Source organism: Phaethon lepturus, unplaced genomic scaffold (genome assembly GCF_000687285.1).
Source record: "Phaethon lepturus isolate BGI_N335 unplaced genomic scaffold, ASM68728v1 scaffold1014, whole genome shotgun sequence".
NCBI lineage: Eukaryota > Metazoa > Chordata > Aves > Phaethontiformes > Phaethontidae > Phaethon > Phaethon lepturus.
The window spans coordinates 12,803-28,733 of record NW_010536744.1 but is presented as its reverse complement, the minus strand read 5'-3'; the positions used below and the strand labels follow the sequence as shown (position 1 = coordinate 28,733).

The window sequence follows — 15,931 nt, the reverse complement described above, 5'->3', positions numbered from 1 at the left end:
CAGGAAGGCTGGACATTGTTCAAGAAGGAAACCTTAAAGGTGCAGGAGCGGGCTGTCCCCATGTGACGTAAGACGAGCTGCCAGGGAAGAAGACTGGCCTGTCTGAATAGAGAGCTTTGGCTGGAACTCAGGAACAAAAAAAGAGTTTATAACCTTGGGAAGAAGGGGAAGGCAACTCAGGAGGACTACAAGGATGTTGTGACGTTATGCAGGGAGAAAATTAGAAGGGCCAAAGACCAATTACAACCTAATCCAGCTATTGGCTCAGTCTTCAATATTGAGACCAGTTGTTCTCCAGGTACCCAGCCCCCTGAGCTGGAAGACAGGGATGGGGAGCAGAATGAAGCCTCCATAATCCAAGGGGAAATGGTGAGCGACCTGCTACACAACTTAGACACACACAAGTCTATGGGGCCAGATGGGATCCACCCAAGGGTACCGAGGGAGCTGGAGGCAGTGCTCACCAAGGCACTTTCCATCATTTATCAGCAGTCCTGGCTAACTGGGAAGGTCCAAGTTGACTGGAGGTTAGCAAATGTGATGCCCATTTACAAGAAGGGCAGGAAGAAGGATCCAAGGAACTACAGGCCTGTCAGTCTGACCTTGGTGCTGGGGAAGGCTATGGACCAGTTCATCTTGAGTGTCATCACACGGAACACGCAGGACAACCAGGTGATCAGGCCCAGTTGGCATGGATATATGAAAGGCAGGTCCTGTTTGACCAACCTGATCTCCTTCTATGACCAGGGGACACACACCTAATGGATGAGGGAAAGGCTGTGGATGTTGTCTACCCGGACTTTAGTAAAGCCTTTGACACCATCTCCCACACCGTTCTCCTGGAGAAACTGGCTGCTCACGGCTTCGACGAGTGCACTATTTGCTGGGTAAAAAAAACTGGCTGGATGGCTGGGCCCAGAGAGTTGTGGTGAATGGAGTTAAATCCAGCTGGTGGCCGGTCACAAGTGATGTTCCCCAGGGCTCAGTGTTGGGGCCAGTTCTGTTTAATGTATCAGTGGTCTGGATGAGGGGATTGACTGCACCCGCAATAAGTGTGGAGATGACACCAAGTTGGGCAGGAGTGTTTTTCTGCTTGAGGGTAAGAGGGCTCTACAGAGGGATCTGGACAGGCTGGATTGATGGGCTGAGGCCAGTTGTATGAGGTTCAACAGAGCTAAGTACCAGGTCACATAGGTTGTTGTTGGGTCACAACCCCATGCAACGCTACAGGCTTGGGGTAGAGTGGCTGGAGAGCTGCCCAGCAGAAAAGGACCTGGGGATGTTGGTTGACAGGTGGCTGAATATGAGCCGGCAGTGTGTGCCCAGGTGGCCAAGAGCATCCTGGCCTGTATGAAGAATAGTGTGGCCAGCAGGAGTAGGGAAGTGATTGTGCCCCTGTACTCGGCACTGGTGAGGCCGCATCTTTGAATATTGTATTCAGTTTGGGCCCCTCACTCCAAGATACTGACATGCTAGAGCACGTTCAAAGAAGGGCAACGAAGCTGGTGAGGAGTCTGGAGAACAAGTCTATACCAGGAGCAGCTGAGATAACTGGGGTTTTTCAGTCTGGAGAAGAAGAGGCTGAGGGAAGGCCTTATTGCTCTCTACAACTACCTGAAAGGAGGTTGTAGCGAGGTGAGTGTCAGTCTCTTCTGAGTATCACATAGCAAATGACAGGAAGAGAGGAATGGCCTCAAGTTGCATCACAGGAGGTTTAAATTGGGTATTAGAAAAAATTTCTTCACCAGAAGGGTTGTCAAGCATTGGAACAGGCTGCCCAGGGAAGCAGCTGAGTCACCACTCCTGGACATATTTAAAAGACATGTGGACATGGTGCTCAGGGACATGGTTTAGTGTTGGACTTCACAGTGTTGGGTTTACAGTTGTACTCGGGGATCTTAAAGATCTTTTCCAATCTAAACAATTCTATGATTCTAAAAATGAGGCAATGCTGAAATCTCCAGCAAGGACACAAACACGTAGCCCTAAATTTGCTTTAGCAAGTCACCGTATCCTGGCTTTTAACTTCCTGTCTTTTTTCCCACCTTGTTCTTGTCCTCCTTTGTCAGAAGTACCAAATGTTGACATTAGTGGTGCATCTCTGCCCTGAAGGAGCAGAACACCTGGTGAAAGCAAGATGTGACTGTCACTATTCCTTTCGCGCACACAACAAAACAGTGCATAATTCAAGATGTCCTGGTAAGCCAGTGGTTTTCATCTTTTTCCATATCACGACTCAGTATTGAACAAAAGAGAAATTACCAGTCTTCCTCCTTTTCTTCTGTTTACCTATGAAAAAATGATCTGCTAACTCAACCCACTGGTTGAATGTCTATTATAGCAGATCTAAAACTTTATGGACACAATCAAATATTTTATCTGTCTTTTGATAGATATGAACTTTGGTTTTGCTACAAGATAAAGTGCTAACCAGATAAACCACAGAAATTGTGCAACTTCAGGAACTTCATGGATTAAATCCCAACCACACTTAAATCAGTGGCAAACCACTGTTCAATGGCCACGATCTAGCTACCATTATTTCATGAAAGTCAAGAAAGCACCACTGCTTTGGAATAGATAGATTCACTATCCTATTTCTGACACTCCTGTGATTTCTGTTTGCCATGCTTGCTTGTCAAAAGACACACCTGTGTATCTTCTCCAGCAGGAAGAAACTGCCAGGGACTAGAAGACCTTGGCAGCATCTGATGAGGTTAGTGATAAAGCATGTTGTGTTCGGTATTAGAAGGAAACAATCCCCTCACACACCCTGAAGAGTGGGAAATGCGCTACCCTTAACCAGGGCTCCTAAAGCAGCCATCTGCTAACACAAGTTAGCTGCAGCTAGTGCACATCTTCCCTTTTTTTCACCCTGTGATCTCTCAATGGTTGTGCAGACCACTCAAACAGTCCATTAGATGTCAATGAGGGTTGGGCTGCCTGTTGAACTTCCATAGGAGAAAGCAAGAATAACTTTTTTTCCCCATCCATCTTTCCGCACCACACTACAAAGGCCTGCTAGGTAGAACAAGGACATAAATGAACTTTTTTTTGACTCTCATAAAAGTTGCAGAGATAAAATTAGGAGACAAAACCCTTTTTGGACTCATAGTATAACGGATGCAAAGCAAACAGGTTTCCTGAACTTTTTATGATTTCCAATGAATAATCAAACACATTAAAGCACTCTTACATAAATAAGTCTTTCTCAAATGCAGTAATTTTTAATTTTTGGTACAAGAGACTGGGATCCCAAGCTACCTATATACAAAGAGCACAGAATTACAAAAAGAAAGTTTATCTAAGTCAAATTTCTTAATTTTTATTAAATTCAAAACTGCAGGAAAAAAAATCACAAATTTCTAAGTACAAAGAAAAACAAATCAGCTAAAATAAAATGGCTGTCAAGTTAAAACCCATTTTCCATAATTTTTCTTTCCTTGCTATTGCCCACAGTACCATGAGAAATCCTACAAGTGCTTTAGAAATTGATTTTATCTTACCAATATGATAGTAAACCGTAAGTTTACTATGTAAAAAAGCAAACCATTTAGGCACAAGGTGGCAGAAGACATAAGCACAAACATCAACCATGCTTCCTTAATTTGTCAGTTGAAATCCAGGTGTGCTAAAGACCTGCATGGTATTGTATTTAGCATGTCAGAGCTTGCTCAGTGAAATAAGGGCTCATTTTTTATTTTTAGTTTTGTTTTGTTTTGTTTTTAATGTTAACATTTTGTTGTGTGTTTTTCCCTTCCTAAAAACAGAGAAGTTGTTTAAGTCAGTGGTATACCTTACTGGTCAGTGTCAGTGTTCTGGCTAGAAGAGTGGCAAAAGTGACAAAATGGGTTCCAGCACCAGAGAATGAGAAGTAGAGAAGCTGTAGTGTGAAAAAGACTGGTTCACACTTGTGTTGCCAGTGTAATTAATAGTTTGGTGACCACCTGCCAAGACAGCATGACAAGCAGTCACATGCTATTTGAAGATATCACCTGGGCCAGGTCATCAGCTGCTCTCCCAACAGAGCAGTGATCAAGGTGAACAACTAATGTCTGCTGCTCTTCTAACTACACCTAAAGGAACTATCAAACTGAACATTAAATCATAACAAAATTAAAACAAATGTTGTTCCATATTCCTGATTCTACCTTTTACCCATCATTTGATACTTGCCATTCTAATAACAGGTGCAGTTCCACTGTCATTCATAAATACAAAATTTTATTTGCACTTCATTAGTTTAGAAAGACCACAATGTTTTTCAATACCACAACATTCAGGACACACCAAGTTATTCAAATATGTAACTACTGATTTACCACAGCTAAACTAAACAGTGCATTTTAATAAAAGATATACCAAAGATATAATTCACAAATTCATTATCAGACAAAAACCTAACACAGTATTTGCTTGATGGGAATAATTTCCACCATTAGGAACGAAAATAATTTTACCTTAGGTTCCCTTCCCCCCAACCCTACAGATGTCCAGACAAATACACATATATATTCCTTAACACAGGAAAATGTATCATCTTTTTTTTTTTTTTTAAAGAATTTGTCTAGGACAGCAGCATTGCTTTTTATACCTTCTTTTAGATTTCGAATATATTTCCATTCTTTTATTGAAACTTAATGATTCTTGCAACCAAGTTTATGCTTACGCAGAAAATTATATATACTATTTCAGAGTGCAATCTTAGATCTGCACCAGATGTGATGTCTTGGCACACAAAGAAAGGGTGCAGCATTAAACAAAATAAATAAAAGACTGCCCAAAATTAAACTTAGCTTTTCAATAAATCCAGTCAGCAGAGGATGCTACAGCTGAAAATGTTTTCACTACATTAAAAGGAAACATAATGCTGATTATGGAAGCTTTGTACATAAAGTCTTCTGTTTTTAAAAAATTTGTCTTTAAAATAGTTAGCAAAGCACCATATACTTATCTTCATATCAGAAGAGCTTCTGCCTGCCTGTTTATAATAACAAAGAACTATTACAACATTTATATCAAGATAGGTATAGATTTAATTTCTCCTCCTCCTCGACTGGAAGCGTGGTAAACCCCCACCGACTGTACAGTATTTATAACACTGGGGCAATGAATGAAACATCATTGTGAGGGAGAGGGGTAATAATTAAATGTTATAGCTGAATCCTACATAGGATTGCATATTTGCATATTTACAAGTTAGTGTGTAGCTCTGACTTGAATAACAAAGTGCAACAAGAAACTGCCAAATGATTGTAGTGCAGAGTAGTACAGATACTTTCTTCACCCTCCTGCTCCTATTTTTCACTCTGTATGGAGTAACAAGTCAACAGCAACGGACATGTGGCCTTGGAGGAGGCAGTTCTGGTGGGATTTCTGGCTCTGGTTGCAGGGACAGGATACTGTTGGACAACTCATTTCTTATAACATCCAGTGGCATCTTAAAGAAAAGAAAAATCACCTGTAAACAGTCATCTGCATAGAACTCAGCACAAAGAGCTCGTTTCAAGAGTCACTGTCAGCCAAAGCCTCAATTTAAGGGTCTTTTGCTTCTTATTAGTGAACTACATTTGAGTAAGTTGTGTTAAGGATTTCTTTTTACAAGACATTTCCAAAATAAAGCCACTTCCTAAACCAGTTACAACAAATCACAACAGAACTGCCTGCAAATGAAAGCAGGCAAATGTACAGTCGGCTGCTGATACATAGGGAAGTTATAGGAAAGAGGAAGTATAGCAAATAGGAGCAGATGTTTACCAAATTCAACAGCAGTATTTATTAACAGTATTTATTAACTGAAGTGTTCAGCAGAGTCTGTGAGCTACATCATGCCCACTACATATTAACCAAAAACTTCACCTGAATCTGTGCACTTGCCCTCTATGTTCTCCCAACAAGTACCTGCACTCGTTATTTAAACATTGACCATTTATGTGGTCAGAGGAACTACCACCTGAATAGTTTACCTTTTTCAGAATGTCATCAACAAGTTTTAGAAATATTTCATCCACATTAAAATTATCCTTGGCACTTGCTTCACAGAACCGCATACCAGTTATTTGCTGTGCAAACTGATGGAAGAGAAAAGAAAATAACTACATGAAGATACGCACAAACAGCAACAAACAGCAAATACAGACTGCTCACAAAACCTTTACAAAACCCCACAACTTTCCCCAAATCTGTGACTGAAGTCTAACTCCATAATTCTCAATCTCCAAGGTACAACAAATATTGCTACATATAGCCAATTTTCACCTAAAATTAGTTTACTAGAAAAGCGTGCTGGATTTTTACAGACTTAAATCTGAGAAATTAATGTCTTCAGTTGACATGGATTGCTGTAAATTGCCAAAAAGTAAGAACTTTTCAGAAGAGTTAAGTAATCTCAACCTCATTATTACAATGCAGAAAAGGGAAGTACAGATGTAAGAATTAGCCTTGACTCTCTAACAGAAAATGCACACTTCCAAACAGGAAGCTGAAGGAAAAGGTTTGTGTATGTCCATACTGACAGAGTCTGATCAGGACAGTTCTGTGAGTGCCATGCTAAAACATATTCTCTTGTCAGGTTCCTTACCGCTTTTGGAATAGGAAGGGAACAAAAGAAACATGAAAACAAAGTTTAGCTAAGTAATCAAGCAGGGTTGTTGCCTATCCTAAAATACTACTGAAGAGCCAATGTCTGGAAGAAGGCTCACAAAGATGACCTGAGTAGAGGCATCTCCATTCATGATTCAAGGCTTCACCATATCCTCTTCCAGAGCCCAAAAAGGAGTATCCCCTGTACTACTGTGTTAGAGTAAGCCAACTCATAGTTTACTCTTTCGTCTTTTGTTAGATCAAAGACATACTGCTTCAGCGGGAACGCATATAACTGCATGCTTTATAAAAGTAAATACCATATGGATTTTGACAGAACATCACCACTCTCAATATGTTCCTTAGGTCTAACAGTCTGAACAAGAGTAGCCATAAGCAATGCCACAGCAGTCTTGCTTCTAGCAGTAACTAAGAATTTGGTTAGGCCTATTCTTACCTTTTCTCCCTGCTGTCGAGTAATCTCTCGATCAACTTCACAGTCCAGTTTATTTCCAACTAATAGAAGCTCTGCATCTTCTGAAGCATACTGCAATTAAAACATTTTATCAACTAAACCTAGAAACATAAGATTTTTGTAATGCAAACACAATATTAAAAAAGGGCAATTCCTCTACTAAAAAAGGAACCACACCTACACAGTTTATATGTAAATGTTCTTCCCAAACATTATTTCCAAAATTTTCAACTTCAATTTTTAAATCCCATTTTCAAAACATGACTTGAGAACTAGCTGTTCTAGTTTATCTAAGAATGAACATAATGACCTTATTTCATAGACAGGAAATAAAACTTTTCCTCCCTCAATGCACAGGTAAATGAATAATGTTACAGGTTTCCACCGACGCTTCTAACTGGGACACTTCTAGCTCAAGGAAGCAGGAATGGACAACTGTTTTGCAACAAAAACACATTAATGTTAAATTCTGGCTAAAAGAATCCAGTGAAAACTAGTTGGCACTATTTTAATAATCCTATATCAATGCTGTTAAATGTCTTAGAGAGCATTTTTTTGTTCTTAAAAAAAAACATGTAAAAAGAAAATACTTAAGGCCTACCTTATCAATCATTTTCATCCATTTTGGTAAATCGTCAAATGTTTCCTTCTTGGTGATATCATACACCAAAATAATTCCCTTGGCACTTCTGTAATAAGCTGAGGTAATGCTGTTGAATCTCTCCTGACCTGCTGTGTCCCTAAGAAGCAGCAGCAAACATTGGCACAAATATTTCAACAATATGCAAAGTAGAGAATAACTTTGTTTACATTTTAATTAAAAAACCTCCACACTCATTAGACGCTCTGTATTGAACATTTCCTTCTATATGTGTGAATTTCAGGCAAAAAAAATGGAGCAGTACTTTCAATCATAGAAAGTTTTTATATCAGGACTACTTATCCCATACTAACTTCACCAAGAAAGGCCACCAAACAGTTCTACATGTGTCTGAGAATGAAGCTGCCCAATGAAAATGTACCAGCAGATGAAGCTGGTTTTGTGTTATTGGGGTTAATTGGTTTGGTTTGGGTTTTTTGTTGGTTTTGTTTGTTTGTTTTGTGTGTGGGGGGGGTGTTTGTTTGGTTTTTGTTTTTTTTAATAGCCCTGAAAAAATTAAGAAAGAAATGGATACATGCTTATCAAACACAGCCAGACACCCAACTATAAAATCAGCAATGCACTGAACATTATGATTCGAGCTTTCAGAGCCTTTTTGGATCAACCACAGCAATTCAGCCATGGTTCTAAAACTCATGCAGAAGCTACCAGCAGAAGTGAATGAAAAGAGTGAGAAACTACTATGTGGTACAGCTATTGAAAGCAGGTACCTGGCTTTCATGCTTACATCTACTAATCTGAGGTGTTCAAATTACATTTCCAATCTCACTTTCAGCATTGTAGGTATTTCACACAGGGTGCATTTACACTGGAGACTATTTTCCAGCAATGACACCATGTCGCTCGTACTAGTGATGGCTTATACTCCAAAGTACATGAGACAGAAGGGTTATTTTTTACTTGAACCATGAAAACCTGTGATCTGCTTTTAATCATATCATCAAGCCTGCTTATGGAAGATTTTTGGCAGTTATACTAAAAAATAGCTGGTACATACCCTAAGTCTTAAAATGTGACTGGTATCACAACTGGAAAGTAAACTATATGGTGCTGCAAAGCGATCAAGCATTTGCTGCTTGAGTTCAGCCCCCAGAGTCAATGGATAATTTTGAAATTTCACTGTTACTGCAAGTTAAAAGATGGACCAAAATTAAGAGTGGATGGGGGAAAGGTGTGCATGTGTGTTGGGACTCAATAGTTCAAAAGGAACTCTCTTCAACAGTCACATTTTAGACAGAAGGAGGAGGAGGATGAATTTGGGAATGAGATTAACAATGGAGACCTGAAACACTTGTTGCCAAAACAAAAGTCATGTTCACAAAATGCCACATTGATTGTCCTGAAGAATTAATTCTTTTAAAGTCTACGCACAACAAGCAGTAGAATAAACTACCACAAACCTATCTTGCTCTTCACAAAATCTTTAAGAATTTCAGCTAAGAAGGTTTAAAGTGAAGTACTTCACTTTTTCCTGAAATTGCCACAAGTGTACTTGATAGCAACAAATCTTTGCTAGTGATTTCACAAGGTAACGCAGTGTCTACTAGAAAAAGATTTGAAACCTTGGCTTCATAGCCTGTGGAAAAATATTGACTAATGCTTCAGTGCAAGCCAATGGCATTGCAATACAGGGCAGAATAGAACAAATTCCTATCACATCCATTTTAATTTTATTTTTATTCAAATCCCATTCTCTACTCAACACTTCAGAATTACATTCAAACAACCCTTTGGGACCCTACAGAAGGTGAAAACAGGTACCCTGTTTCAATAAGGTCAAGCTCTAATAGTATTTCACACCAGTTTTAGATGGTTAAATGGTTGCTTTCTTATCACTAATGAGGCATTTTTATTAAAGGAATACAAGTTCTGGCAGCTGAAATTACATACTTAAGTATTACTCAGAGCAAATAACACTACTTTCTCTTCCATTATTTCTTTGCTATGGTCAGATGTATTTTTTGAAAGGTCCTTTGGACGTTCACTCCATGAAAAAATTAAAAATTCTAGTACGAACCGTTGATTTTCCACATATGGATAACATTGCTTTAGTGCTTATGAACAGACTTCTCAGAATTATGACCTTGTAGAGCAGTCCCTGCCATCTGCTGTTAATCCAGCCTACTGATCAAGCATATTAAGGATGGGATCCCTTTAGTTCCATCATTCTGAGCAGGCAGAACTAGATGGCAGGTGGAAGGGTATACCTGGTGTGGAAAAATGCACAAATTCTAGGTTTGGCCAGAATAATGGAAAAAGTTGCTTTTTTTTGTTTTGCTGGCTTGTCTTCCCCCTCTTTTCTGTGCTCCTACCGGAACGCAGAAATAAAGGGGTTATTTCAGAGTCATCTGACTGGGCCTTCAGGTTAGTGCTAAGGACCTTGAGCAACTCCATCACAGAGGGCCTACCAGGGTACCAGATCATTCAGTTCATATATTAGAAAAACAGAGGGGAAATAAAAACGTTAATGTTCCACTACCCTCCCTGGAGACAGTCATCAACACACTGGATAAGCCATGCGGTAGGCAACAGAGCCAACAACGCAACATTACACTCTACTGCTCCAGCTATCTCCAACTCCACATTTCCCCATGCCTGCTGAGTGTTGTATCTCCAAGTCTACCTGGTACTATCAGCCCTTCCTCACCCCACAACACCCTCAGGCTCTTTAAAAGTTTATAGTATTCCCAGGCTGCTGCTCCTCTTGGCTGCTGTTCCCTCAGGTCCTGCACTCCCCTTTGTGTAGGTCCTTCACCCAATTATCACATAACTTGTAGTCTGGCTTGCTGGCTATTTGAAACACATCACGAACTGTGGCCAGTTTAACACACCCATGGACAGCCTGGCTGCCCACTACATATATTAAATGGCCAGATGGCCACTGCTACCTGCCAGTCACGCTAGTTACAGTGAATTATGGCTGATTTTCTTTGCCTTTAACTCGTTGACTTCCCCACACTTCACAAAACCAAGGCCTCTACCGCTGCTGTGAGTTTAAATGAAACCAGTCAACAGGTTTCTTACTGTAAGCATGATATTCTAATCCTTATTTCCTTTGAAAAGTGGAAGTAAATACGCCAAATTTGCAGTCTCTTAACATTACATTAGCATTGTACTAGCCTTCAAACAGCAAGGTGAAAATTGGAAAACTATTTCTGCAATAAGTAAGTTTAGAATGCAACCCAAAGCTACCTAAATAAGCTGCAGTTTGAGAAGAATATCAAGTTGATCTTTCACATGGAAAATCTCATCTTCTACCAGGTGCTACCTCATTTCTCATGAAAACGCACAGGAAATTCTTCCAATACTGAGGAAAAAATCACAACCCCTAATGCAGAGCCAATATTAAAAGCATATCCAATTTAGAATGCCTTCCTTTCATGTGCAGTGCTGGAGCAATTAAGTTTCTTACACTGTTTTCATCAATGCATTATACTCCTGCAGCTGGAGTATTTTAGTAAGGATAGGTGTTGAAGCACTAGTGGAAAGCTGGAAAAGGAAATGAGCATTATTTAACTGAGCTAACAGTATACAACTTCATGAATTTCCTAAGTGATACTAGCTGCTGCTGGCTCTATATTTGCTCTGGTCAGAATCACCATAATAGAATAAGTCAGTTCAATTTAATTCAAACTCCAGAAATCCAAATAATAAATTACTACAACTTGATCAATAATTTGGCATCACTGAAAAAACTACAACAGATTACTCCTTTTTTAATGCTAAAAGTAGTTTTCTTTTATTGATTTTTCCAATAAATTGTTCTAATGGAAAAACACTGGTATTTCTAAATTGTAATGAGAAACATACAGTGTATAACTCCTGGACCATCTATAAGCTGCAATAATAAAATCCCACTGCTTGACTCTGTTTTTCTGGTTCCAAAACAGAAACTAGACATCACTCCAAAGAATACAAACAAATATTACACCAAACAACAGCAAATAAAAACACACACAAAGCCCATTTTCAAGCGTTGACTTGTCATATATTCTCACTATTTCAGACTGCACAAAATACAATACAAATACAGTTGATCTTAATTAAAATAGGTTTGGATAATTTTTATTTTACACAAATGTTCTCTGTGTTTATCTAAAACAGTTGCTTGAAACAAACACATGGACAGACTCAAAACTGTCTTTGGCTCTGAAGTTAAATCAATTTTTTTATGAGTGGTGGTGTGAAGTGGCAATAAAAAGGAAAATATTTTTAAACATAAATAATTTAACACTTTCACATGCTCTGTGCTTTTACAGAACCTACAGGCAATATTTTAAAATACGTTTTCAGTCATTTTAGAGGTTAATTCTACTTGTCAAGATGAGCTTTTTCCTCCATAAAACATAAATAAACCTTCGTAAGCAAATCAAGACTGTTTGCCTGCCAGGTGTCTGGTTTCCTTGGGCATTAAACTTGTGGAGATACCAGAGAAGCCCTTTGGCTTCCCAGCAGGAAACTGGGTGCAGCGGCAGGGCACCACTTCCAGCAACCACGTCCTTTCAGAGGGGAAGCCAGCAGTGACTGCCGCTTGCTTCAGCCAAGTGCCCAGGCTCCTCAGGCACCCTGCTGTCCTGCCGAGCAACTCCCGGCACACCTGTGCTTCAAAGCGTGAAAGTGGGGTTCCTATGATTTGGTCTAGTTTTCAAGCTTTGAAAAAGCACTGATTCACGTGGACACTTACGCTACCCAGTTGCTCTGGCTACTTTACCCCACGGCCTGAGCTGCATGCGTGCATTACTTCTCACAGAACGTACGAGTTTGTTTCAGCCAAGAACTGCAAGGCAGAAGACGACTTTATCTATTGCTTCTGGCAGCCCAAAGGGCACTACTGTTGTTCCAGGTGGCATAGAAACGACGGACGCTACTCTGTGTCCCCAGTGCTGCTCCACCATTTCATAATCTAAGGAGCAGGAGGTTGTTTCCTGACTGAAAGTCAGGGAAATAGGGGAAGAGGTACTGTGAGGTAGCAGGGACCAGATAGGAACATGTAAGCTAGAGGCGAGAGTGGACACCTCTGTGATCCTTAGGGCACAGTATCCCATTGTGAAAGGAATACAGGAAATAAGTCCCATTTGTATACTGCTCTACTAACACTCTACTAACAGCAGCAGGTGTGAAAGCTGCTTTCAAAAGGATGTCTTGCATACCTAATTGCTTGATATATTCAACATAGCACTGCTGTTTTGTTATAAACTCAAGTGGTGCAGCTCTGTGGAGAACACTCTGATGATAGAGCGGTCAGTGGAGAGACAGATCAAGTGACCACAAAAAAACTCCAAAGTTAAACTTTTTTTTTTGTTTGTTTTTTGAAGTAGAATCATCAAATGACTAAAAAAACCCACAACTTTGATGCTTCAAAACGTAACCTTAGTCATTTTAAGAAAACAGATAAGCATAAGCTTTAGAAATTATCTGTTCGCCAAATAAAACAGGTTTTTTGTAATAAAGTTACTGTAATCATTGCACGTAAGACTACCAAGATGTATGAGGTAACTTTAATTCTGTCTCTGTGTAGGTGTGAAAGGAGACTGACTTAGGATCAGATATGCAACTTAAGTCTGTATTTCTAAACTTCCAAGTGTTTGACTTGGTAAATTGTTTTCCTCTTTTAATCTAACAATTGAGGGTATTTAGGAGCTGGGGGAACTGAGGTTGTTTAGCCTGGAGAAAAGGAGGGGAGACCTTATTGCTCTCTACAACTACCTGAAAGGAAGCTGTAGCAAGGTGAGTGTCGGTTCCTTCACCCAAATAGCAAGTGATGAGAGGAAACGGCCTCAAGTTGCTTCAGGGGAGGTTTAGGCTGGATATTAGGAAAAATTTCTTCACCAAAAGGGTTGTCAAGCATTGGAACAGGCTGCCCAGGGAAGTGGTTGAGTCACCATCCCTGAAGGTATTTAAAAGACGTGTGGACATGGTGCTTAGGGACATGGTTTAGTGGTGGACTTCACAGTGGTTTACGGCTGGACATATGATCTTAAGGGTCTTTTTCAACCTAAATGATTCTATGATTCTGTGAATCAATGATAATAAGAACTATAAATAGGCCCAACAACATATACAATGTAATTCAGGATAAATTAGCAAAAGAAGTGCTTATCTAATTGCTTTTCCAAAAATTAGAAGTATGCCAGTTTTAACAGTTAAGAACAGCATTTTAATAGCCACTGTTGGAGAGAAAGTGACACTTAGGAGCATGATGTTGTGTTTATGGATTTTATCATATTTTAAAATATTATCTCTTTACATTGTGTTTTCTCTACCTTTTAACACGGCTTCACACAGAAGTAATGGTCACATTTTAGCAACCTATCAATTTCTAATTTTAAAAGTTTCCTATATCCTACCAGCATATTCTCAATATGTGGAAAATAATGGTTTAAACATCTGTTTTCCAACAAGATACGTCTCCTATAAAGTGTTTATTCAACATGAAGAAATTGTGTGACAAGCTTAGCACATTTCATAGCAAGAATTCATATCAGGTGTACAGTAGCATCTCCGTATCAGAATTTTTTATTACCTCTGTCAGCTCCAGCAGACGCTGGCTAACAATTGCTGGCTCAACTGCCAGCCTTGTGGTCATAGGGTTCCAAACAGGGACAGGTGATGGATGAAGACATGCCACTAACATTCAAGTGTTAGGTGATTGATGATACCAAAGACGAAGCAGCAGTTAACTCAGAGGGAAGCAAGACAGACACATGGTGTGACAAACAGAGTTGATGGTGACCTGCCAAGAGGAGTTAGTAAGCTGAATTTACTGCATCCACATAGTTAAGAATGAGAAACCACCAGAATATCCCAAAAGTGTAACGAGTATATTTAGAGCTTTTTTTCCCCTCTATGGATTGTTAGCAGCTTTAACAGTTTAACTAGAATGCCAATTAAGCATCACGCACTGTTAATAAAGCTAAGCTTCTACATAGTAGTATATAAGATCAATGTATAGAACACAGCTGGTTTATTCTCTCATAACAATTTTTATGTATTGTGCTACTCCGCAAAGCAAAGGAGCTCTTAAGCTCAATAATGTCGAAACAATAAAAAAAAATGTATTAACCATTGACATGGGAGAACCATTATCAGGAAACATGTAACCTACTCCAGAAAGGAAAAGCTTAGTTTAAATCTTGAGCTTTCTGTAGTAGGGCATCAGTACCAGTTAAAGTATACAGTCTTATTTGCATGGGATCATTTTACTTCTCAGTGCTGCTTAGAGTGGATATAATTTACTTAGTTTTGAATGCCCTTCACTTTAAAGTTATTCAATACAGCATCAAAGAAACAGCACTGCCTATACCAAGTTTTAGAAAACAGTTCAGAAAATACTTCACAGTTGGTTTATAATTGCTGTTACAATGAAGGTCAATTTTAAACAGTCCAGAAAATAAAAAACCAAAGTGTACTTTCTCTAGTGTATTCAACACAGTCACCTTTTGTTGTTTGTAGAACTCCTATTCTATTTCTTGGGTAGGTGATATCATTCTTCTAGGAAAAGGGGCTTGAGACCTCTGTAATGCATTATCATTTCAGTAATTACATTCATGTCCTATTTCTAAGTTCATCTCTTCTTGTCCTCCTTTACGCTCAAAAGAAAAAAAAAATCTAAGAGCTATTTGGTTTTGCTTAAGTCTTGTGGGAATGGAGGAGAGGAGGAATGGTGTAAGAGCTAAACCAGCTTATAACAGTTAATAGTATTAGACAAGCATATTAATTCATGCTAGAACATAAAAATTAAAACATACTGCTGGTTGCACATTTGTTTTACTTACCAGATTTGTAATCTAATTTTCTTTCCTCTTAGCTCTACTGTTTTGATTTTAAAATCAACACCTATAAATAAAATACAGTAAACAGAAAAGGAGGAATAAGAAGCAAAAGTAATGAGGGTGTAATTACTTTTTTTTTTTTTTAAATCAACTTGTAACACTCTGAACAAGCAGAAGGTTTTGCACCACTATGGGTCGCCTCAGGAACATCATGGAGATTTGACACTGCTATATAGTCTGCGAGCCATCCGATTTGGCAACATCACAACATAAACCTTCCACTTTGTGCAACACTTCCAGCAGCAGGTAAACCCAACATAACAGTAGAACAGGCACAGTATGTTTGTTTCTCCCTTATTCACCTTGACTGTCAAGGACAAGCCTGCTCTACTTCCATGCACAGAAGCCCTGGAGGCACGGAGCAAAACCAATCACTCCACA

General features: G+C 39.3%; 1 protein-coding gene across 1 annotated transcript; it reads right to left on the bottom strand.

The window, feature by feature from the left end:
* Nucleotides 1–4,202: 4,202 nt before the first annotated feature.
* On the bottom strand, nt 4,203–15,552 carry RAB12 (RAB12, member RAS oncogene family; the record flags this gene model as incomplete). The annotated part of the gene is made up of 5 exons (XM_010286243.1): nt 4,203–5,440; nt 5,967–6,071; nt 7,040–7,129; nt 7,659–7,797; nt 15,494–15,552. Coding segments are annotated over 5 exons (507 nt in total), but the record flags the coding sequence as incomplete, so codon positions are not given.
* Nucleotides 15,553–15,931: the final 379 nt, after the last annotated feature.